The sequence below is a fragment of the Pristis pectinata genome, chromosome 19 (genome assembly GCF_009764475.1).
Source record: "Pristis pectinata isolate sPriPec2 chromosome 19, sPriPec2.1.pri, whole genome shotgun sequence".
In the NCBI taxonomy this organism is placed as follows: Eukaryota; Metazoa; Chordata; class Chondrichthyes; order Rhinopristiformes; family Pristidae; genus Pristis; species Pristis pectinata.
Genome location: NC_067423.1, coordinates 40,668,453 through 40,693,544, shown reverse-complemented (window position 1 = coordinate 40,693,544; position 25,092 = coordinate 40,668,453). Strand labels below are relative to the sequence as shown.

Below are 25,092 nucleotides of genomic sequence, written 5' to 3'. Positions count from 1 at the left end.
GAGGCAAAGGGCTGAAGAAGATGGAATCTGATAGAGGGACAGTAGACCATGGAATAAAGGGAAGGAGGAAACGTGAGGTGGTGCATTTTGGAAGTACTAATGAGGCTAGGACATACACCATGAATGGTAGAGTCCCAGGGAGCATTGAGGGACAGAGGGATTTGCTATGCAAGTCCAAAGATCCTTGAAGGCGATATCACAGTAGTTAACGTGATTAATAGAGCATTTGGGAGACTGGCTTTCAGTAGTCGGGGCATCAAAAAGAACAGCTGGGAGGTTATACTCTAACTTTATAAAACACTGGACAGACCTTGGCTGGAGTACGGGGTGCAGTTCTAGTCACCACTGTACAGGATACAGTGCTGGTGCTGGAGAGGACGCAGAGGAGATTCACCAGGATGTTGCCTGTGATGGAGAGGTTCAGTTACGAGGAGAGGCTGGGTCTGTTTTCCTTGCAGTGGAGGAGGTTAAAAGGGGACATGATTGAGGTATTTAAAATTGAGGGGTAGAGATGGGGAAGATAGCAGGAAACTTTTCTCCGTATCAGAGGTAGATAGAACCAGAGGATATAGATTTCGGGTAAGGGGGAAGAGATTTACAGGGTATCTGAGGGGAGCCTTGTTCACCCGTGGGTAGTGAGCACCTGGAATGCACTGCCAGAGAGAATGGTAGAAGCAGAGTTCCTGACAGCATCTAAGTGGCGTTTAGACAAGCACTTGAATTGCCTAGGCATAGAAGGCTACAGGCCAAATGCTGGAAGACGGGATTAATATGGATGGATGTCCACTGGTTGGCATGGACGTGATGGGCTGAATGGCCTACTCTCCAGCTGTATGACTGAGAGACGAGCTGACCGTTATATTGTTTCCATGTGCAGAGATGACGTCGCGCTCCATCAGCAAGAGCTACAAGACCTTCAGGCCTCCTTAAAGGTGAGAATGTTCAAATTTTTCCATCTCTACCTTCTGTTACACATCAGTAGTTGTTTCCCTGCTCAAGAGCCGGTACCTTGTCTCTGCAGGAAGAGCGCTGGTTCTCTGGGGAGTTGAAGAAAGAACTGGACAAAGTGCAAGGACAACTGAAGCAAGTAATTCATTTCAAATACCTAGCTGGGTTGGAGCTAAAGTGCCCTGATTATATTGGTCTCCCTTTTCTCACATTTAGCCACGTGACAGCAGCACCTACATCTATTTTGGTTCATATTGGGGAGGATGAATGGGGAGACCTAGGGGTGTAAATGCACAAATCTTTTATAAGATTTCATAAAAGGCATCCCATATTTTTCCAAACAGTGTAAAACAAAAAAATTGTGCTGATATTTTATAAGTCATTGGTTAGGCTTTGATCAGAGTATTGCGTCCAATCTGGACACTTCCCATTCGGAATGATCTTAAAACCTTGGAGAGGGCGCAGAGGAGTGCCGCATAAATGAAACCTGTGGAGAGACTGAAGGGGGTCGAATTGAGGTGTTAAAACTACGAAGGATTTTGATAAAGTAGAGCGAGGCTTTCCAGTGGCAGAATTTTAAGCCACAAAGCAACCATTGAATTTAAGATAATTGGTAAAAATGGGTTATGAGGAGAATTTTATTTATGCAGTATGTTGTAATGATCCAAAATGTACTGCCCAAAAAGGGTAGTGTAAATAACTTCCAAAATAGATATGTATAAATAGTTGAAGTGGAAACATTTGCTGGTCTAGTGTATAGCAGCAGGGGAGTAGAACTAATTGGACAGCATTTTCAAAGAGCTGGTGCAAGCACAGTGAGCTGAATGACCTTTTGCTGTGCTTTGATGCTGTGAATGTTGCCATGACTAAAAACATGGTGCACTGGGATCAGTCAATTGTATCTTGAGTTTTGGTGATGAGGTTAAATAAAGCAAGTTCCCTGTTCTAATGGATGGCATTTTAAGAGCAGCAATGCATCTAGAAGTAAATCATTTTTAGTAGTTGCAGTGATTAAGTATGCTGTTGGTCAGTGTGCTGACCAGAGAAAGCCAGGTCCCTTCCACGTAAAGGTACCCCAGTACCAGATGAAGGTTCTCAACCCGAAATGTCGACTGTCCATTTCCCTCCATGGATGCCGCCTGACTGCTGAGTTCCTCCAGTGTTTTGTGTGTCACTCCAGATTCCAGCATCAGCGGTCTTTTGTGTCCCCCTGTACCCTGAGGAAGAGTGACGTCAGAGCTGTGCCTTGGCTTGTATCACTTTACTTGTGATCGGCATTGGTTTATTTGTATCTGAAGTTTGTTCTGTGACACTGGGACAGCTCAGATTTCTTTGTGTTGGCTGGAGCTTGTTTGTTTGTTTCCAAATCATAAGGATTCATGGACAAATTGGAAAGAACACCAACCTCTCAGAGCATTTGGGACGGTGTTAATATGAACAAGGAAAGCTCAGGGAAGGGTAGAAAGAGCTGTTCCTCTCAGTTCTTGGAGCATGGCTTGTAAAGTGTAGCGGTTAGCGTAAGGTTATTACAGCGCCAGCGACCCGGGTTCAATTCCCGCCGCTGTCTGTAAGGAGTTTGTACGTTCTCCCCGTGTGTCTGTGTGGGTTTCCTCCGGGTACTCCGGTTTCCTCCCACATTCCAAAGACGTACGGGTTAGGAGCTGTGAGCATGCTATGTTGGTGCCAGAAGAGTGGCCACACTTGTGGGCTGCCCCCAGAATACTCTCAGAAACACAAAAAGACTCATTTCACTGTGTGCTTAGATGTACATGTGACTAAGAAATACATATCTTATATCTTAATGTGACCTGCTCAAGAACTTGTTTTTTTAAGCAAGTTTGAAGATTGGGGAAATGAACTGGAACTAACTCCTATGTGATAGCAGCTTCACACTTTCCCCACATACTTTGACTTGCATTTCGAACCAAAATAGATTTCAATTGCTAGGATTTAAAATGACTCTTTTAAAATGCATTTATCCAAATGGTAGGCACTAACCACATGTGGCTAATTGGGAATCCGTACATGGCTAATTGGGAATCCATACATGGCTATTGTATTTCTGATCATTGACTGAAATTGAGTAACAGTTGTGACCTTTGGCCCTATAATTTCAGTATCTCAGTACTTGTGTTTACACAGTGTATGCACATGAACTTTAATCTTTTTGTGTATTTGTCCGTTAAGGTAATTGCAGAGAGTGGGAGGTTTATTGATCACTAGAATTGCTACTTGATTGTATGGCAGGAGATGTTTGTTCAGTAAATATACACAAGAGAAATGCATTCATCTCTATTGTGTAACTGGGTATATTTTCTACTAAAATTACTGTTGGGGTAAAATGTCACCTGTGGCTAATTAGTGACTCCTTATGGACAACATTTGGTTGACAAAATTATTGGTGCATGGATTTATCTGAAACCACAGCCTGCCTTGCTCCTCAATGCAGTTGATTGATGTAATTAAGTATTTAATATGGTTAAACATTTTCATTTCTTTTTAGGCATCTCAGTCTGCTGGAGTAATGTCTCCTATTCCCCAAGGTAACTTTTTAAAACACATCAGACATTTTGTAACAGAATGTGGCGACTTCCAGAGCAGTAGGCCTGAAACAGAATTAACTTCTAAAACTGTGGTTTCTTGTTCCTCCTGCAGAGGTTGCACACCTGCAGAGCCAATTAGAAGACTCCCAGGTAGAAAACATGAAACTCACACAGATGAAAGACTTGCTCGAGCAGAAAGCTGCCACGTTAGCAGCAGAATTAGTTGGTGAGTGCGGACTCCCTGCCTCTGAAGATGAATGAAAGATCAGACAAGTTGTTACCTTAGGACCTCTCAGTGCTTTAGTTATTAAAATCCTTTTGAAATGCATTTTCTGTTGGTTAAGCTGCAGCTAATTTGTTCGTGGTGAGGTCCCAGAAGCTGCATTGTGATCCACTTTGAGCTGTTAGTTAAGAAACAAATATTGTCCATGTCACTAAGGAGCACTGTCCTTGCAAGTGGTGCCTTTTAGATCTTTTACATCCACCCAAGAAGATGGAAGGGAGCACGGTTTAATGTTTCACCTGAGAGACTCTACCTCTGAGAATGTAGCACTCCTGGTGATGGTTAAAGTTCTTGGGAGTGGGATTTGAATCCACAGTCTTTGACTCAGAGGTGAGAATGTTGCTTACTATTGAATCAAGCTGATATCTGAGGGGGCAGTACTTATTTTTTTAATCAGTCCTTTGAAAATGACCAGCTGTTTGACATGGGTTAATATTCATAATATCTCAACAGATATTAAAGCAAAATTTGATGATGAAAAAAGCCACAGGGACCTTGCAGAAATGAACCTGAAATCTTTAACAGAAGAGCTGGAAAAGGAGAGGGTTGTGGCTGAAGAGCTCCGAAGCGAACTGGTACGTATGCATCCTCTCAGAACTATTACATTCCAACAGTGAAATAAGCCTTGCGATTTATCCGTCCCTACTACGTGATTGCTCTGTTCTGAGAGTTATTCAGGATTAGCCTACTACTCAACGTTCATGCTTTTGACCTCCTTGGTGTCACAACACCTTCTACCTCCTGCACATCACCTGGGTTAAAAAAACTTCACTTGTGCACTCCTGTCTTTCACAAGGAAAGGTATAAGGGTAAAGACAAATTAATCCCAAACGATTGTGGGAGGTGGACGGCAAGATCTGAAATTGGTTGAAGGACAGCAAACAGATCTTTAGTCGAGGGCTTTGAGTCTGAGACAATACAATGAATAGAATTCTCTAAGGGGACATGTTTGGACTATTGCTGTGAGTGGATATAATTAAATGCTGGAACACATAAGAAGGCCCTTCAACCTATTGAGTCTCTGCCAGCTCCTTGAATTAACTATCCAGTCATTCTTGAGCCTATTCTCCATGCTCCATTACAGGAACAGCGATCCAGTAGTTCTGGCATGGAACAAGTCACATGGGTTGTGAATTCCAGTCTCACCATGGCAAGTTGTGAAACTGACTGCAACAAACCTGATGATTTATAGCCTGGCCTCCAAAAGCTTAATCATACACGTTTCAGTGTTTTGGGATGTCTTCATTACTAGTGCGACCAACATGCATTATCTGTCCCTAATGCAATAGAGTAGAATCAAAGAAAATGAATGTTACATTGAGACCATTCAGCCCATCATGTGTATACTGAACAAAAAAGCGCTACTTGCCCTAAATCCACCTTTCAGCACTAGATCTGGAGCCCAGCATATTACAGTCCTTCAACTGCATATTCATGTATTTTTAAATGCGGCAAGGGTTTCTGCTTCCACTCTTAGCCATTGATTCCTAGACCCACACCACCCTTTGGGTAAAAATATTTTTCCTTTTCTCCCCTCTAATCCTTATACTAATTATTTTATATCTATGGCCCATGTTTTTTGACCACCTCAGCTATGTGAAATTAGTCCTTATTTATTCAGTGTAAGTGCATAATGTTATTCACCTCAATCATTCCTCCTTGTCCTCCAAAGAAAACCCTAACTTATCGAATCTTTCCTCGTTGTTACTCTTTTCCAGGCCAAGCTACATCTTTGTAAATCTCTGCACCCTCTCCAGTGCCATCACAACTTTCCTGCAATGTGCTGAACCAGAACTGGTAGCCTGGCTATTGTTGCGTAGGGTTTTAGTATAACCCGCCTGCTCTTATAGTATTCCATATTATTCCATACTTCCATAGTATTCCATATGACTTGTAAATCACTTTGTCAACCTGTCCTATTACCTTCCAGGGTCAATGCATATACACTCCAAGCTCCCTCTGTTCCTCCGCACCACTCAGCATTCTCCCATTACCGTTCATTCCCTTGCCTCATGGAGTGTCCCCAAATGCATAACCTCTCATCTGTTCTGAATCCCATTTGCCACTTTTCTTCCTGATGCACCAGACCATCGATATCTTCCTGCAGTCCTAAGCTTTCCTCCACGTGGCCAAATTTTGTATCAGCTGCAAACTTGTTTATCGTGACCCTTGCACTAAAGTCTAAATTGTTAATATATATGATGAAAAGCAAGGGGCTGAGTACTGAGCCTTGTGGATCACCATGATTAGTACTCTTCTCGTCACAATAATTTGGGTCAATCATTACCTCTGCTTCCTGCCAAAGAGACAACTTTGGGTCCACGTCACTCACTCCCCTTGGTTCCCAAGCAGCCACTTTTTACGATGCAACCGAGTTTTCGATTAGTTCAGAAGCCAGTTAAGAGTCAATCATGTAGCTGTGTGTCTGGAGTCATGTAGGCAGACTGGATGAGGAGAGCTGATTTCCTCCTCTGAAGGACTTCAATTAATTGATGGACTTTTATGATGGTAATGGCCTCTACAAAACTTATTTATTAAATATATGTCAAATGACTTAATGAATTGAATTTAAATTACTAGTTGGTTGTTGAACTACAGTGCCACTACTCAACCCAGACAGAGGTAAATGGGGCAATCCCTAGAACATATGCTATGGAACATAGGCTTTTAGATCCACAGGATCCAGCCTTTGCCCTAGGAGGTAGTTGTGAATCCTGATACCTCTTTAGTATTATTGAAACAAGAAGATCAAATTGAAGTTGCTCATAGCCCAAACCTTGCCTGGAAGCCTAATCGTTGTTTCGTCGTAGCTTCAGCGGCCCGGAATAGAGGACGTGTTGGTTCTGAAGAAGGAACTGGTACAAGTTCAGACTCTCATGGATCAGATGAGCCAGGAACAGGAGAAGCGGTCAGATAAACTGAAAGATGAAAACGAGCGGCTGAAGGTGGAGTTTGGAGCAGCGGAGGTAAGATCGTCGGCATCCTTGTGTGGCCAAGTCTCTGATTTGGGTACAATCCAATGACAAATAATCAACAGTTTAAGGAGGCTGGCTGAAATAACTAACAGTTAATTGATTATTTGGAGTATAAGTATCTGAACAGCCTGGTGGAAACTTATTGCAGGGGTGAAGGAAATGCAACCCATTGTGCTTGTTCCAGCTCATTGATGGGGTATCCTCTCACTCTCCCTCGCTCCTTCCCTGTGGGTCAGCAATTTTATTGGACCTTCTTTCAGTCAGTCCATATCTCATCATCGCTGTAACGGAATGAGTTACCTGAACTCAGAATCTCGCAGATAAACGTTATTTCTTTTGCTTCTCCATCAGGTGTAATGAGTGTTATGTGTCTGTCTGTGTATTCATTGTGGGCGCGACACTTTTAATCCAAGGTGTCAGGCAGGAATCCTTTGTGATTGGGCACCTTGCCTCATATTGCTTGCAGTACATTTCTCATGTGTTCATATGGCATAGAAGAAGGCTATTTGGCCTATCTAATCCATGCTGGCTCAGAACATCCCCATTGGTCCCATTACCACACTTATTTCTCTGCAACCTATTCTCTCTCATGTTGCCCATTGGTTGTTCCCCGCCTCCTGCACACCGGGGGAAATTTACAGCAGCCAATTAACCTACGTTTTTGCGGTGCGAAAGGAAACCAGGGGAAACCCATCTGGTCGTGGGGAGAACATGTAAACCCTACACAGACAGCACCAAATCGAACCTGGGTCGCTGGAACTGTGCAGTAGCAACATCAGCTCCTGGACCACCACTGAAGTGAAAGCATGCAGCTGAAAGTGGTGAGACTGTGTTGAGGATGTAAAACCAGCGCCAAACTTGATCTCGTCATTTTGTCGATGAGTGGGTTAGATTACAATTGCCCCCAGTATGTTGGATAATGGATCAGTGCCCTGGTGTTATTGCCTCTCCTCCTGCCTGACACATTGCCTCATTTGCTTCCGGTTTCCATTAATCACATGGAGTAACTGAAAGGCTTAATTACTGAAGCTTCAACCAGGTTGTTTTGTGTTTGTAAAGTGACGTTTAATTTCTTTCCATCTTCCATGCTGCCATCCTTCACTTTGTTTTCCTTATTGCTTCCCATCTGGAGAAACTTGAATTCGAGGTAAATCTTCACAATACTTCTCTTGAGCAAAGCCTTCCATGATATTCAAAATCACTGCAGCATTTTGTGTAAAGTTCAGTAACTTCTAGATGGTTGTTGCTTCTTCACAGTTAATTTGTACATTGAAACTTTGTTTAAAATGTCAATCGTTTAATAAAAGCACTGGGGTATTCTGTTATTCGCTGGAAGCAATGATTATTATTGAGGCCACAGAATTCTTTTAAATAAGTATGAGGCTAGTGAATCAGAATCAGGTTTATTATTGCTGACATATGTCGTGAAATTTGTTCTGCGGCAGCAGTACAGTGCAAGACATAAATACATAAGAATTACTATAAGTTACAAAAATAAATAAATAGTGCAAAAGAGGAATAACGAGGTAGTGTTCATGGACTGTTCAGAAATCTGATGGAGGAGGGGAAGAAGCTGTTCCTGAAACGTTGAGTGTTTATGCTGTTGTGAGATGCCTGTTTCTCCAAGCGTGTACCCTGTTTCTAATTGGTATTGGTTTATTATTGTCACTTGTACAGAAGTATAGTGAAAAACTTATCTTGCAAACCGATCGTGCAGGTCAATTCATTACACAGTGCAGTTACATTGAGCTAGTACAGAGTGCATTGAGGTAGTACAGGTAAAAACAATAACAGTACAGAGTAAAGTGTCACAGCTACAGAGAAAGTGCAGGGCCATAAGATGCAAGGTCACAACAATGTAGATCGTGAGGTCAAAGTCTCATTGTATAAGGGAACTGTTCAATAGCCTTATCACAGTGGGGTAGAAGCTGTCCTTAAGTCTGGTGGTACTGTGCCCTCAGGCTTCTGTATCTTGTACCCGATGGAAGAGGAGAGAAGAGAGAATGTCCTGGGTGGGTGGTGTCTTTGATTATGCTGGCTGCTTCACCAAGATAACAAGAGGTAAAGACAGAGTCCAAGGAGGGGAGGCTTTAAGAATGAGTGACTTTTCATCTCCTGACATTAGTAAACTTGATGTACAGTGAAGTGATGATGTGAAGATTGTGACTGGGGCATCTGATGGTGCACTGGTGCCCGTTCAGACACCTTGGTCTAAAGCCTGGGCTCTGTACACGTAACATTAAAATCTCCTGTTTAATTTTCAAAGTACTGAGCTACTGAGGGTCAAAACTGATGTAGAGGACAATGGTCCATATTAAGAAATGTAAATCCCTGGTTTGATTAGGGTTGGGTACTCTTGTTGTTTGTGTTCAGTTGGGTTGATCAACAATAACTGCTCTCGATGTCCACTCCTCAGATCATCAGAGGGAAGTGAATGGGGAGCAGGGCACAGATACCACATATGTGATCCTGTAAACCTGTGTGAAGACTACACAACAAGTACTATAGTGGCAAACATCAAATGTACAGAAACATAACAAAAGTATTTTAAACTTTTTTTTTTGCAAAAGCTTTGATAAGAAAAGCTAGACAGGAAGATGTCATGTCCTGGAAGATGACAAAGATAGGTGGAGGGGCAGGTAGTGTTGAGGAAGCAGGGAGTCTGCAGAAGGACTTGGACAGGTTGGGAGAGTGGGCAAAGAAGTGGCAGATGGAATACAGCGTAGGGAAGTGAATGGTCATGCACGTTGGTAGAAGGAATAAAGGTGTAGACTGTTTTCTAAATGGGGAGAGAATTCAGAAATTGAAGGTGCAAAGGGACTTGGGAGTCCCAGTGCAGGATTCCCTAAAGGTTAACTTGCAGGTTGAGTCGGTAGTAAGGAAGGCAAATGCAATGTTTGCATTCATTTCAAGAGGACTAGAATATAAAAGCAAGGATGTAATGCTGAGGCTTTATAAGGTGTTGGTCAGACCACATTTGGAGTACTGTGAGCAGTTTTGGGCTCCATATCTAAGGAAGGATGTGCTGGCATTGGAGAGGGTCCAGAGGAGGTTTACGAGAATGATCCCAAGAATGAAAGGGTTAACGCATGAGGAGTGTTTGATGGCTCTGGGCATGTACTCGCCGGAGTTTAGAAGGATAAGGGGAAACCTCATTGAAACCTACTGAATATTGAAAGGCCTGGATAGAGTGAACGTGGAGAGGATGTTTCCAGTAGTGGGAGAGTCAAGGACCAGAGGGCGCAGTCTCAGAATAAAGGGGCGTCCCTTTAGAACTGAGATGAGGAGGAATTTCTTCAGCCAGAGGGCGGTGAATCTGTGGAATTCATTGCCACAGAGGGCTGTGGTGGCCAAGTCATTGGGTATATTTAAAGTGGAGGTTGATAAGTTCTTGATTAGTAAAGGTGTCAAAGGTTACTGGGAGAAGGCAAGAGAATGGGGTTGAGAGGGAAAAATAAATCAGCCATGGTCAAATGGTGGAGCCTGCCCTTCAGTTGGATTATGGCAGAGCTATACTTGAACTCTGTTTGCACACTTAGTTTCCATGTCCCTTAATTGTCTTGTCTGACAGTAATCAGTTAGTCCTGAAATGTCTAGGTAACTCATAGCCTTAAAAACCTTTGTTGGGATAGAGTTGATTGTGGTGAAGGAGATTCACCAGGATGTACCTGGATTGGACGACTTTATGGGGAGAGATTGGATAGACTGGGCTTGTTTTCCTTGGAGTGAAGGAGGCTGAGGGATGACCTGATAGCTGCGCATAAAATTATAAGGGGCAGAGATAGGGTGGGTAGTCAGATTTTTTTTTCCCCCCATGGTAGGGGAATCAAAAACAAGAGGGCATAGATTTAAGGTGAGGAGAAGGCAGTGCAGATCTGAGGGGTAGGTTTTTTTTTGTACAGTGCTTGATAACTGAACACGCTGCCAGAGGGAGTGCTGGAATTGGATACAGTCACTGTGTTTAGGAGGCACCAATAGTTAAGACATTGAAGGATAATGCAGGCAAATGGGAGATTAGTGTAGACGGGCAAGCGGTCGGCACTGTGGGTCAAACTGCACTGAACGACTCTGTGATTCTGTATTTCCTCTGTGTGAGAAAGTAAATCCTGATGTTACTCCCGCATGGGTAGATCTCTTTGCAAGCAGGCATGACCTTGAAACTGAAGCCAGACCATTTAAGGGTGAAGGTGGAAAGCATGTCATCTTTCACCGGGTGGTGAAAATCTGGAGCACCATCTCAGCACAATGCAGGAAGGCATTTGAAAGTATTTGAACTCAGACTGAGGTCTTGATGGGGCAAGGAGAGTCGAAGTTATGAAACCGAATGAAATTGATGAGCGGATCACTCCATGAAAATGGAACACCTCATTAGAATCAGACAGTATAAAGGCGTTGAATGATTTGTGGTTGTTTCATTGAGAAAAGTCTTTTTTTTCCATGTTGCACATTCAAACTTGATGTTTCATTCTGTGTTTTGCACAATTCTCCTATTTGCAAAGCTCTGGCCTGTAATTCACGCCTATTTTTGGGTTCAAGGTCTCTGTGGTTCAGTTGAAGGCGGAGCTTGCCAAAATTCTTCAGGAAAATTCCAGCCGTTGTGAGGAGATTCAGAGGATCCAGAAGGAGTGCGAAGTAATGAAGCAGCAAAACCAGGTGTGTGAAGCCCCGACTGTGGAAGCTGGGCCTTGTCACTTGGAAAAATAGAGACACGAGACTGCAGATGCTGGAATCTGGAGCAACACAAGATGCTGGAGGAACTCGGCGGGTCAGGCAGCATCAGTGGAGGGAAATGGAAGAGTCAATGTTTCGGGTCGAGACCTTTCATCTGTACTTTCCTCCAGTCCAGATGATTGTCGACTGGCCATTTCCCTTCACAGATGCTGCCTGACCTCCTGAGTTCTTCCAGCATCTTGGGTGTTGCTTGTTGCTTGAAAGCCTGGTCATAAATGAGCACGTAAATACTATAAGAAATGGAAGCAGGAGTAGACCAATCAACCCCTCACACCCACTCCGCCATCCGAGAGGATCGTGACTAATCGATACCTCAGCACCACCTAACCCTGTATTCCATGATTCCCTTAATATCCAAGTATCTATTGCACTTAAGTATATCGCTCATCAAATAGCATGTTTTATTTTTGAGACGGTGTTGGCGACCCTCTCATTCTGCCAGTGGGACGTTGGTGATTATGGGATGGGTGGACCAGATGCCCATTTCCGGGCACCACGTTTGAAGAAGGAGCCAAGAGTTTCAAGAGGAAACAGCAGGGATTTCCCAGAATGAAGCTGGGAATGAGGCATTTCATTCTTGGGGACAGATGGGAGAGCCTTGGGATGCACTTCAAAGACAAAGGGGAAAGAATGTAGTGGTTGGCTATGTGACAAATTATTGTCACCCAAAAATCTCAGGAAGGTGATGAGAATTCTTTTTTATGATCTGTAAGTCACTACCTGCAAAGGTTGTGGGGTTAGGGTCAGGAGCAATGATAGTAAAAATGGGATTTGAATTTACAGGTAGATCTGCTGTAAAGCGATAATTATGTTCTTAAGAAACCTGGAGTTATAGAAAGTTGCATTATGGCAGAACAGGCTGTAGTTGCCTTCAAAGCACAGACTTAAACAGGTTTTCCTGCTCGTGATCACCCTATAACCAATGCAGCCAGTGTAATGCAAGTAGCATTCCCTAGTTCATCAGTTGTGTTATAACCAATTTGCATTATGGAAACATCTGTTTATAGCAGAGCTACCTGTACGTATATTTGGAAGGGTAAATGTTTTGAGGCCAAGGGAAGGGACAGGGAAATGGAACTGGCAGGTATGGTAGTGTAGCGGTTAGCATAACGCTATTAGAATGTCAGCGACCAGGGTTCAATTCCAGCCGCTGTCAGTAAGGAGTTTGTACGTTCTCCCTGTGTCTGCGTGGGTTTCCTCCCAGACTCCAAAGACGTACGGGTTAGGAAGTTGTGGGCGTGCTGTGTTGGCGCTGGAAGCTTGGCGACACTTGCAGGCTGCCCCCAGAACACTCTACACAAAAGATGCATTTCACTGTGTTTCAATGTACATGTGAGTAATAAAAAAATCTAATCTAAGATTGCCGACATAAGCACAATTGGCCATTCTGTACAGTGGAGTTCCATAAACAACGTCAGTGATTTGGACCTAGTTGTGTGTTGTTTCTCGAGTCTAAAATAGTCCTTGGTTGGTTAGTTGGTCTTTTGAAAACCATCCACTAGTCTTCCAAGTGCTTAAATTCTAAGTGTTCAGGGTGAGTTTTAATCCGTTCTTGAGTCATGCGTATCACCAGCAAGGCAAGCATTCATTTCCTCTTCTCAAGTTTGTCCGAGATGGTTGTGAAGCTTCCAATTGAACACTTGAAGAAGTAGCCAAGGGTTTCAAGAGGAGGCAGCAGAGGTTTGCCCGAATGAAGCTGGGAATGAGGGGATTCACTTTTGGCGACAGATGAGAGAGCCTTGGGATGTATGTTATAGAGAAAGTAGAAAGAGTGTAATGTTCAACAACATGTCAAATTATTATCAACCAAAAATCTCAGGAACATTATGAATTTTTTTGTTAGCTCTATACCTAGCACAGTTAATAGGTTGGGATTGGAACAGATTCATATGGACTTCCTTCCCTAAGAGTTATTAGTAAAGCAGTTGTTGTTTTATGATAAACTCAACTGTGAAGCTGGTGGATTCTTTAAATTCAGATTTTCCAGCTTTTTCAAACACGACGGCTGACCACTAACCCTGCAGTGTAACCATTACACCACCTTACTAGATAGTTTTTGTGTTAAACATCGTACCTTACTGAAACATTTATATGTTGCATTATTTTAGAAACTCTCTGAAAATCTATCCAAGAAAGAAGCTGGATTTCAAGAACTGCAGGATCGACTGAATGATGAGGCACTGAGTAAGAAGAGTTTGCAGACATTGCTGCAAGAGAAGGAGCTGGATTGCAAGCAGCTGCAGGTGAAGCTGTCGTCTGCCGAGGTCTTGATGCAGAGAGCACACGCTGAACTGGGTCAGACTGGGGAGACTGGCCAGAAGCTGAAGGCAGAGCTATCAGAGATGGAAACCAAGTACCACCAACTCCGGGCTGAGTTCAAGCAGACACAGCAGCAGAAAGAGGAGAAGGAGCAGCAGGGTGCCCAGCTGCAGAGTGAGATCAATCAGGTGAGCCTTGTGTCTGCAGATCGAGGTGCATTGTTGCTCTAGCCTTAGAGTGGCAATGTCAGGGACACGAGTTGGCTATTTCCTCCTTGAGCCTGCTCCACATTCAGGTACATTATGGCTGGCCTCCACCTCCACACCATTTACCCACTTGATTTGCCTTCATTTCACCATGGAAGTGCCAATTGTAATTGGTTTATCATTGTCACATGTACCAAGGTACAGTGAAAAACTTTGTTTTCCATACAGATCGTTTCATTACATCAGTACATTGAGGTAGTACAAGGGAAAAGCAATAACAGAATGCAGAATAAAGTGTTACAGTTACAGAGAAGTGCAGTGCAGGCAGACAGTAAGGTGTAAGGCCAAAACGTGGTAGATCATGAGGTCAAGAATCCATCTTTTTGTACAAGAGGTCCATTGAAAAATCTTATAACAGTGGGACAGAAGCTGTCTTTGAGCCTGGTGGTACGTGCTTTCAGACTTTTGTATCTTCTGCCCGATGGGAGGGGGGAGAAGAGAGAATGTCTGGGGTGGGAGGGGTCTTGGATTATGTTGGCTGCTTTTCTGAGACAGCGAGAAGTATAGACAGTCCATGGAGGGGAGGCTGGTTTCTGTGATGTGCTAAGCTGTGTCCACAACTCTCTGCAGTTTCTTGCGGTCTTGGCCAGAGCAGTTGCCATACCAAGCCGTGATGTGTCCGGATAGGATGCTTTCTGTGGTGCATCTATAAAAATTGGTGAGGGTCAATGGGGGCATGCTGAATTTCTTTGGCCTCCTGAGGAAGTAGAGACACTGGTGTGTTTTCTTGGCCATGGCATCTACGTGGTTGGAACGTGACAGGCTGTTGGTGATGTTTACACCTAGGAACTTGAAGCTCTCAACCCTCTCAACCTCAGCACTATTGACGTAAACAGCAGTGTATGCACTGCCCCTACTCCCCCACCCCCCCCCCCCAAACGCACACAGACATGCGCTCCCCCCTCCCCCACACCCTCCAGTCTTTTGGAGTGGAGACCACAATATTTTTAAATCGCTTTTCTAGGATGATGGAAGCTTCAGTAACACTCAAGCTGAATACCATCCAGGACAAAGCAGCCTGTTTTGTTGGCACTCCATCCCCCACCCTAAATATGTATTCATGGAGTTATACAGCATGGAAACAGGCCCTTCGGTCCAACTCATCCATACCAACCAAGACGCCCATCTAAACCAATCCCACTTGCCTGCGTTTGGCCCATATCCTCTAAACCTTTCCTGTCCACATATCTGTCCAAATGACTTTTACACATTGTAATCGTAACTGTGTCCACCATGTCCTCTGGCAGCTCATTCCAGATACCCACCTCCTGTGTGGGGAGAACTTGTTCCTCAGATCCCCTTTCCCCTCTCACCTTGAGCCTATGTCCTCTAGCTTTAGACTCCCCCATCCTGGGGGGAAAGACTGTGACTCTCTACCCTGTCTATGCCTCTCATAATTTTATAAACCTCTATGGCCACCCCTCAGCCTCCTACACTCCAGTAAAACAGTCCCAGCCGATCCAGTCTCTCCTTATAACTCAAGCCCTCCAGTCCAGGCAACATCCTTGTGAATCTTCTCTGCATCCTCTTTAGCTCAATCAGTTCCTTGCCGTCCACATTCATTCCCTCTACCACTGGTGCACAGTGGCTGCACTTTTACCACCTACAAAATGCATACCTGTTACTTGTCCCAGTTACTCCCACAGCACCTCCTAAACCGGCAACCTCTGCCACTGAGGAAGAGAAGGGCAGCAGGTCCTTGGGAACACATTCACCTGTAGATGGGACACCAAGTTGTAAGATGTCCTGACTTGGAAATATGTCAATGTTCCTTCATTGTCACTGTGTGTAAATCCGGGAGCTCCCACCCCACCAGTACTACAGAAATATCTTCACCATTAGGGTCATTAAGTATAAACACTGAATTTTAAATAAAGACATTAGTCTAAACTTTGTGGGGTTGAATGGCCTATTTTGGTGCTGGAAAACACTACATAATGCATTCCTGATCTCTCTCTCTCTCTCTCTCTCTCAAATGATTTAATCTTAAATGATCAATCAGTTCTTAAGGATGCATCATTTTAGTTCTGGACACCTCAGTGGAAAGTGTTTTGCTATTTGGTTTATTATTGTCACATGTACCAAGATGGAGTGAAAAGCTTTTGTTTGCATGCCATGCAGACAGCTCATTCCATATAGAAGTACACTTAGGTAATAACAAGAGGAAAACAAAATTGAATGCAGAATATAGTTTTACAGTTACAGAGAAAGTGCAGGCACACAAAATAAGATGCAAGGGCCATGACGAGGCAGATTGAGAGATTAAGAGTTCATCTTTATCATATAAGAGGTTGGTCAAGAGTCTTATAACTGTGGGATAGAAGCTGTCCTTGAGCCTGGTGGTGCGTTCTTTCAGGCTTTTGTACCTTCTGCCTGATGGGATGGGGGGAAGAAGAGAGAATGACCAGGGTGGGAGGGTTCCTTGATTATGCTGCCTGTTTTCCTGAGGCAGCAGGAAGTGTAGACAGAGTCCGTGGAGGGGAGGCTGGTTTGCGTGATGGACTGGGGTGCGTTCACTACTCTGCAATTTCTTGCTGACTTGGGCAGAGCAGTTGCCATTAGTATACTGTGATGCATCCGGATAGGATGTTTTCTGTGGTGCATCTGTAAAAAAAAAAAAAAAAATTAATGGTCATCAGGGACATGCTGAATTTCTTTCCAAAATAAAACATCTTTATCTGTTGTTTGAATTGTAGCCACTGCTGCAATGCAGTAACTATAGCAGACTATTTATCCCACAAAGGTATCCTTTCAGGTTTGGCTGACACTCTGATGAAAGCAAGAATTCAAATTTAATGTCTGAATGACCACATGTGGAATCGTTCTCTACAACTATCCCATCAAAGCCATTCATAATTTTAAAACCTTCCCCAGACCTTCCCTTCCTCAAGGAAAAGACCCAGCTTTGGCAAGAATAACCACTCACTTCTGGAGGCAGTGGATGAAGCTAAAGATGCGAGTGTGTCAGGTTAGGAATTGAGGAGTTGATAGGATGGGTCAGGGAGGTGATTGATTATCAATCAAAGGGAATAGATGGTTAAAGTGGAACCATTAACTTGTGGGGGAAGGATGGGTTCCAATTAAGAAAAGTTAAATTGTGGATTAATCTTGAGGAGATGGTCCTTGCATAAAGCCACTGCAGCAGCTACAGTTGCAGATCAATGAATTCTCAATGCACCACAGTGACTTTCACCATACGTTGAGATGAGCTACAGCACAAGAGGCCATTTGATGCACCTGAGTGTTCTGTCAGAGCATTAGCCAAACCTGAAGGGATACCTTTGTGAGATCCTGGGTAAATAGTCTGCTACAGTTACGGTGTTGCAGCAGTGGATACAATCCAAAAATACCTCATTGACTGTAAAGTGCTTTGGATGTGAGAAGGACTGTAGATGACACCTGGTACGTTTGAGAGAGGTAGGTACTGGACACTGTTTGGGAATTACTTTTGACTTGAAATTGCATCAGACCAATTAGTAGATCTTGTCTCATCCCTCTGTGTCAGCAGAATTTCTGTCTAGATGAAGGGCCTCGACCCAAAATGTTGACTGTCCATTTCCCTCCACGGAAGCTGCCTGACCTGCTGAGTTCCTCCAGCTGTTTGTTTTGTTGCTCCAGATTCCAGCATCCGCAGCCTCTTGTGTCTCCTTTTTATACACTCATAACCGGTTTACAAAAAGCAGAAAACTCTCACGCTCCTTTAATATCACCTATTCCATCGCCCTTCCTGTAAATCACTGGCTTGGTGTCAGAAATCTTGGCCTGGAGCTTCCATTGGTTACTCTGCTTTGTTTTTCAGTGCAATTTGAGTGCCTGCTGTCTTCTCTGGTTTTGAAAATGTTGTACTACAAGACAGCCGCACCTTTAAAACCAGCCCTGACCCTGAGGGGGAATTAATCACCTTTTGGGAGTTTAGATGATCACTTTCATTTGCAGTTGTTTTGGTTCTAAAAAGAATTTCTGGGCACAGAGACACTGATGCACATGTATTGAATGCTTTGGATGGTTTGTTTTTAGAGTTGATAAAGAACTGCTAATGTAAATAGAAAATGTTTCTTTTTAAAGTTATTTGCAGTAACTTTAAATTCTGATATTATCAGGTGGTGGAATGACACTGATTAAAAATGCACACTTTTAGTTTCAAACCCATGTTCAGCTTGCTCAGTCAAACTGCACCAACTTTCCACTTCAGTACAGCAAAGAAGATTTTTTGGAAAAAAGTTACGTCCAGTTTTACTGGTTCAAGTCAAAATTTTGCTTTCAAAGAAATGCAATTTAAGTTGAGCAAAAACTTATTGGGTAAAATAAACCACTTTTCAAAACGTTTTGGGTCGTAGTTTGAGTTGGAGTTGCCTACCGGAGGCAAATTGGAACATTCCCCACCCCCTGTATGTTAACAGGAATAGCTCAAAAGTTATGAGTGGAATGTCTGGTTGTGTGGAGAAAGCAGTTCTCAGTGGGGCTTGCTTACTGTACTCCAGCACGTTCACAGAAGTTGTCCTTTCAATAGCTCCACGCAAAGCTTCTGGAGACGGAACGGCAGCTTGGGGAGGTGCAGGGCCGGTTGAAAGAACAGAGGCAGCTGTCTGGTGAGAAGTTGAAGGACAAGGAACAGCAAGTGGCTGACCTGCAGCTCAAACTCTCTCGCAGTGAGGAGCAGGTAAGACATTCTTTTGCAGTTGATTTGTCATAGCGAGATACAGCAGGGAAACAGACCCTTCAGCCCACTGAGTCTGCACTGTCCATTAACTTCCCATTTACAACAATCCTACATTAATCCCATTTTGTTTTTGTATTCTTTCCACACTCTCATCAGTTCCCCAGGTTCTGCCACTTCACCTACACACGAGGGGTAATTTACAGCAAGGAAGTAACCTTCAACACTGCACATTTTTGGGGATGTGGGACCAAACTGAATCACCCAGGGGATAACCACACAGTTACAAGGAGAACATGCCAGCTCCACACAGACAGCATTGGAGGTCAGGATTGAACCCATTTCTCTGGCGCTGAGAGAGATCAGCTCTACCAACTGCACCGCTGTGCTGTTTGCGTTTTTCTTCAACTCTTTTGGCCACTTGAATGGGGTTGGTCATAGCTCGTACACTCTGCTTTAGAAAGGTTTGATGCTTTCTAAAGCAGTCTTGTGTCTGCTTTGATAGACACATGAATGATAGAGAAATAGGGGGCTATGTGGGAGGGAAGGGTTAGATAGATAAGATTTCTTTATTAGTCACATGTACATCGAAACACACAGTGAAATGCATCTTTTTGCGTAGTGTTCTGGGGGGGCAGCCCGCAAGTGTCGCCACGCTTCCGGCCCCACATAGCACGCCCACAACTTCCTAACCCGTCCGTCTTTGGAACGTGGGAGGAAACCGGAGCACCTGGAGGAAACCCACGCAGGCGCGGAGAACGTACAAGCTCCTTACAGACAGCGGTGGGAATTGAACCCAGGTCGCTGGCACTGTAAAGTGTTACACTAACCACTACACTACCGCGTCTTGGAGCAGGATAAAATGTCAGCCCAACATTGGGGGCTGAAGGGCTTGTACTGTGCTGTAGTGTTCTATGTAGGAAGGATTCTTCACCTAGAGGCAATACAGAGTTTAAAGCATTGATGTTATCAGCATCATGTGATGCAGCTTGGCACACAATGGGTGGGGAAGCTGTAGAGTCAGACGGGTGGGGTGAGTCATCAGGAGAAGGGGTGTAGTCCCTGACTCACTCTCTCACACTGCATCCAGTGTTACAAATGACACTCCCATCTTTGCTCATGGTCCAGCAACATCTCAGATTTAACCTCCCTCTTCTTGTGTTTAACCTCTCCATGGCCTTGCCTGTACTCTCTCTCTAAGCTCCTTGAACTTTCTAATTCATTTGAGAGTTGGAAGGTTAAGTGTTCAGCACCCAGCCCAAAAGTCGGAATGGACTTTGCGAGGTGACACTGCCCGTGCAATGCTCAGTCAAAATGTGGAACTGCAGTCTGCCTACCCTCTCAAGGTAAACTTTCCCATGTCCCCTGGACAATATTTACCCACAACCAGCATCAACTTTTAGAAAAAAAGGCAATTGCATTTCTTAATTCATTAGCCACTGTCCTGATCAACAAAACATTTCCTGTTTTTATCAGAATCCAGATTTTTAAAAAATCTCCAAAATGCAAATTTTCTACCACAACAGAATAAGTCTTTTATTTGGACCTTAAGCAGAAGGTTTCACTTAAACAGTAGGGACAGCTTAAAGTGCTTTCATGTTTGAAATTTGGGGTAATCACACTGTGTGCAGATTGAAGATATAAAGTCATGCAGCACAGAAATGAGCCCTCTGGCCCACCATGGCCACACTGAACATCAAGCACCTATCTATTGCTAATCCCACTTATCCTCCAGTCAATTCTTCCCCCACCCTCCCACCCCAATTCTCCTGCCACCCATTTTACACTAGGGGCAACTTACAGTTGCCTGTTAACATAACAATCAGCAAGTCTTTGGGATGTGGGCAGAAACCACGCACTTACAGGAAACCCATCCGGTCACAGGAAGAATGTAGAAGCTCCACGCAGACAGCACCAGTGGTCAGGATTGAAGCTGGGTCTCTGGAGCTTTGAGGCAGCAGGCACTAACCACTGTGTAACTGTGCCACCTATTGGAATGCTACTTGGAATGTTTGCATTTGGGTGTGGAATACTTTTGGTGTGGTCCTGAGGTCACCAATGTTGCTTGTTCCTTCCTCTGAAGTATTGTGTGTTATTTACCTAATTTCATGTGTGGTACTCATAGCAATTGTTATTGTGTGATATATTTGGATTTTTTTTTGAGTATGATTGCTAAGCAATTTATTAGGCTTTGGTACAACAATTTTCAAATTAACTTTTTTTATTTCAAGTCTGTAAAACAAAAAATGCAGATGCTACATTTTGCATTAATCTAGGCATTGTTGAAATATGTACAAGCTAACATCGACAATGCATTCATTTTCATAAGTTCTCCATGTACTTGCAGCTCCTCAGTAGTAAATAAGAACTGACCTGCAGCCTCCTCCGCAGCTGACACTGTCCTGTGTTCTGTGAATGGCTGTGATCAGTTCACCTCAAATTTATTCTTTCGGCATTAAGGTTATTGGTGTTGTTTCCATTTGTTTTAGAAAAAAAGCAGAGGGCCAGTTTTTGACTCTTTGAAATACGTTTTGGGTTAAAGGCTTTTGAATAAGATTTGCCCCATGTTAAATTTTGGCTTTGGACTTCCTGTAGTGAATTGTTCCATTTGTGATCAGTGCTCAGTGGAAGCTGAGCGTGAGGTACATTGAACATAGAACACTACAGCACGGTACAGGCCCTTCGGCCCACAATGTTGTGCCGACATTTTATCCTGCTCTTAAGATCTATCTAACCCTTCCCTCCCACATAGCCCCGTATTTTTCTATCATTCATGTGTCTGTCTAAGAGTCTTTTAAATGTCCCTAATGTATAGGCCCCCACAACTTCTGCCAGCAGTGCATTCCACACACCCACCACTCTCTGTGTAAAAATAAAAACTTTACCCCTGACATCCCCCTTATACCTTCCTCCAATCACCTTAAAATTATGTCCCCTCGTGTTAGCCATTGTCGCCCTGGGAAAATGTCTCTGACTGACCACTTGATCTGTGCCTCTTATCATCTTGTACACCTCTATCAAGTCACGTCTCATCCTCCTCCTCTCCAAAGAGAAAAGCCCTAGCTCACTCAACCTATCCTCTTAAGACATGCTCTCCAATCCAGGCAGCATCCTGGTAAATCTCCTCTGCACCCTCTCTAAAGCTTCCACATCTTTTCTATAATGAGGCGGTATGTGCGTATTTATACAGTACTTCAACCTGATGGGCTAGAGTTTCTCCAGGATGTTGACCAGCATTAAGGAGGGGAAGGTCAGTTCAGCTACTTTCATCAGCTGAGGTAGTTGATGATGTAGGTCTTGCAGTCTTGGAGAAGAGCAGCAAGAGGTTGTATGTGTATATGGCCAAACCTAGAAAGGAAGCTGAAAGATGAAGTGTTGCTATGTTGCTAACCTACATCGCAGTGCCCTTTTATCAAGTGTGGTCTCTGAAGTTGTGTGTCAAAGTATCACAGGGCTGATGTGATGGGTGCACAGTGAAGGTGTTCCATTCACTGCTGATTCTTGCTCTCAGCCTTCTCAGTTGGCTGGTAGCTAGGGGAAGGCCAAGTGGGCGGACCCCTTCCCCCTTCAGGGTGGACCCCTTCCCGTCAGCAAGTTCTCTGTTGCTCCACTCAGTGGTACATGGACTCCGGACCCTGAGACGCTTATGGTTCTAAATTAAAGTTTTGGAGGAGACTTCGTCTCAAATGTATGGCACACATGTGACCACCAGAGACATTCAGGAGCCAAGCTCCCACTCAGGGTGAAGAGCCCCCTCAGGTGTGGGTTTTGCAGGAGAGGACAAGGGTAAGGAGCGAAACCTGACAAAAGGTTAAGGAGTGAAGCCTGACTAAAACCTGCGGTAAAGTCCCAAGGTGCAGTGATCTACAATCATCTTTCTGGCAGCCCCTGCGATCAAGCTGGAGCCAGGCACAGTTCCTTTGACCCAACCTGGGAAGTTGAGGGAAGCCCTCGGTTCTGCAATGGAGTCAAGAGTTTCCCATCGATCCTGTAGATTAGCTCTGTTCCAGTGGGACACTTGTTGGAGATGAGGCTCAGCAATGCAGTGCCTCTTCTCTGAGTCTAACATCTACAACACTTAAAGTATTCTTATTACTGTTTTTAAATCCAGTGCTCTCCTGAATGATGTTCACGTGACGATTTATGCTTTGGGCTTGCTTCAGGTGAAGGAAAGTGCGGCTACCTTGACGGAAGTACAACATCAGCTGGACAAACTGAAACAACAGCACCAGGAGCTGCAGACCAGCCAGCAGAACACCACTTCCCAGTTGCGGGAAACACAGGTATTTACTTGTTTGGCCACTTAACAGGTCTCACAGCAAGGAAACGGAGGGTATGTGACATTTTGGGATATGGGCTTGGCAAACAAAGCCAGCAGTTACTGCCCATCCCAGACCAACCTCGAGAAAGCAAGAAAGCGTCACACTGTACTACTGTGATCTGTCGGGTGAAAGTGTTCTCAATCCTGAATAATAATAACTTCAATTCAAAAGTACTTCACTGGACTTAAAACGCCTTGGGTTGTAACGAGGATTTGAAAAGTGCTGTATAAGTACTTCTGTCCAAGTCTTTTCACAAGCCCTGCTAGGTGATCTGATGAAATTTTGTCAGATGTGCTCTATTAATAAATACACAAAATGAACAGAATTAAAATATCATAAGAAAGCCAGTGTGTTCAGGTGCTCTGCAGAAATGTATAATTTTTAGGAAGTCTCCTGTTGTGGTTGAGATGTCCACCAAACTGATGTCTTTATTGGGTTTGGAATAAGGTGGACAGTGCAATACTTGCAGTGGCGAGGAACACAGTGTCTTTGCCTTAAACTCCAGAATTAGATAGTTGAGATCTTCTCCAATATCCTTTACTGCAGAATGATCTGGAGCAAGTGCTGCGGCAGATCGGGGATAAAGACCAGAAGATCCAGAATCTGGAGGCTCTGCTGCAGAAGAGCAAGGACAGCATCGTGCATCTTGAAACCGAGCGGGAGGACCTTTTCATTAAAATCCAAGATGGCAAAGGCGAGGTGGCCGTCTTGAATCAACTGCAAGAGAAGAACCATGCTTTGCAAGATCAGGTACACAAGTTAAATAAAGCAAAAGTTAGACCAGTATTTCCATAATGAGGTGCCCATATTTATAATATTATTATAATTGTATTGTCCATTTCCAAGAAAGTATTTTACATTTGTATTAAAGTGATGAATGAATTGTAAACAGATCATCCATGTTTATGAAAATCAAAACTGCAGATGCTGGAAATCTGAAATGAAAACAGAAAATGCTGGAAATGCTCAGCAGGTCAGGCAGCATCTGTGGAAAGAGAAACAGCAAACGTTTCAGGTCCGAGATGTTTCGTCTGAACTGGGAAGGAGAGAAAACAAGTTAGTTTTCAGTTGCAGAGAAACTGGGGGAGGGATATATAGAACAAAGGAAATACCTCCGATAGGGCATGATCAAATGAGTGAATATTGTAGTTAGAATAGCAGTTAGGATCAAATTTTGTATAGTCTGACTCTAACTGCAACTCCAACTGCTACGTTAGCTCATTTTTTTCTCTCCACTTGTTTATTGCTGAAGACACTGAAGATGAGACTGGACTCAGGTGAAGAAGCACAACACAGTTGCTTTTCTTGTCCATTAATTGGGCTATCAAAATTAGCTTCTTTTACTGTTTAACTTTTACCTTGCTGATTCTTGAAGCTTATTTCTAAGGAGTTCCCCCACTTCCCAAAATGACACCCAGATGATCATTATTTGTGTACAGTTGTAAATTGAGAGTTGTTTTTGATGAGAGACAGAGGACAACACAGCAGAGACTAGTTGTGCAGGATTATAAGGTTCTCATGATTCAGTGGGCTTTGACCAGCAATGCTGGCCACTAACTCGGCAAAGATCAGGCTGGCAAGTTCCAGGTTTACTTGTTACAGTGCACTCTGGCCAGTGCCCAGCTACCCAAGAGGTCAAAGCAATTGAATTATCACAGAGAAGAGTTACTATTAATCTTCAAATCAATATGGTTTTTTTAAGCAGTGAAAATTAGGTTTTGTAATCTCATTGTATACTGCACCTGCAGTAGTGCCTAAAATGCACTTAAAAAAAGGTTGCACAGAGCCACATCTATTGGTGGTTGGTTGTGAAATCGAGTTTTGCCCATCTCTGCTCTCAAACTGTTACAAATCCAGATGCTCAATTCAAAGCACCCAGTGCAATCCCAGACACTCAGTTCTGAAACAGCCAGTGCAGGCATTTCTCTCAGGCCTTGCTGTATGGTATGAAAATTGAAATGTATTTCTGTACATGGGGAATTTAATTAGTTTCTCCTTTACCTATAATTTTATTCTTCCCTACTTGGTATGCTGTTGAGGTATCCAGTATAATTCACCTCCTTTTATTGATAGTTTCATTCTGATTACACATAATTACTGTTTTAATG

General features: G+C 43.6%; 1 protein-coding gene across 4 annotated transcripts in view; it reads left to right on the top strand.

Annotated features, from left to right (window-relative positions):
- eea1 (early endosome antigen 1) overlaps positions 1-25,092 on the top strand; it is a 92,127-nt gene that overhangs the window by 28,352 nt on the left and 38,683 nt on the right. For all 4 annotated transcript variants that reach the window (XM_052033533.1, XM_052033532.1, XM_052033531.1 and 1 more), the window contains 11 exons: positions 878-932; positions 1,022-1,087; positions 3,452-3,491; positions 3,604-3,717; positions 4,228-4,349; positions 6,585-6,740; positions 11,286-11,402; positions 13,589-13,927; positions 18,516-18,665; positions 22,826-22,945; positions 23,531-23,734. In XM_052033533.1, the coding sequence (XP_051889493.1) occupies positions 878-932; positions 1,022-1,087; positions 3,452-3,491; positions 3,604-3,717; positions 4,228-4,349; positions 6,585-6,740; positions 11,286-11,402; positions 13,589-13,927; positions 18,516-18,665; positions 22,826-22,945; positions 23,531-23,734 (1,483 nt within the window). The remainder of the gene's footprint in view (positions 1-877; positions 933-1,021; positions 1,088-3,451; positions 3,492-3,603; positions 3,718-4,227; positions 4,350-6,584; positions 6,741-11,285; positions 11,403-13,588; positions 13,928-18,515; positions 18,666-22,825; positions 22,946-23,530; positions 23,735-25,092) is intronic.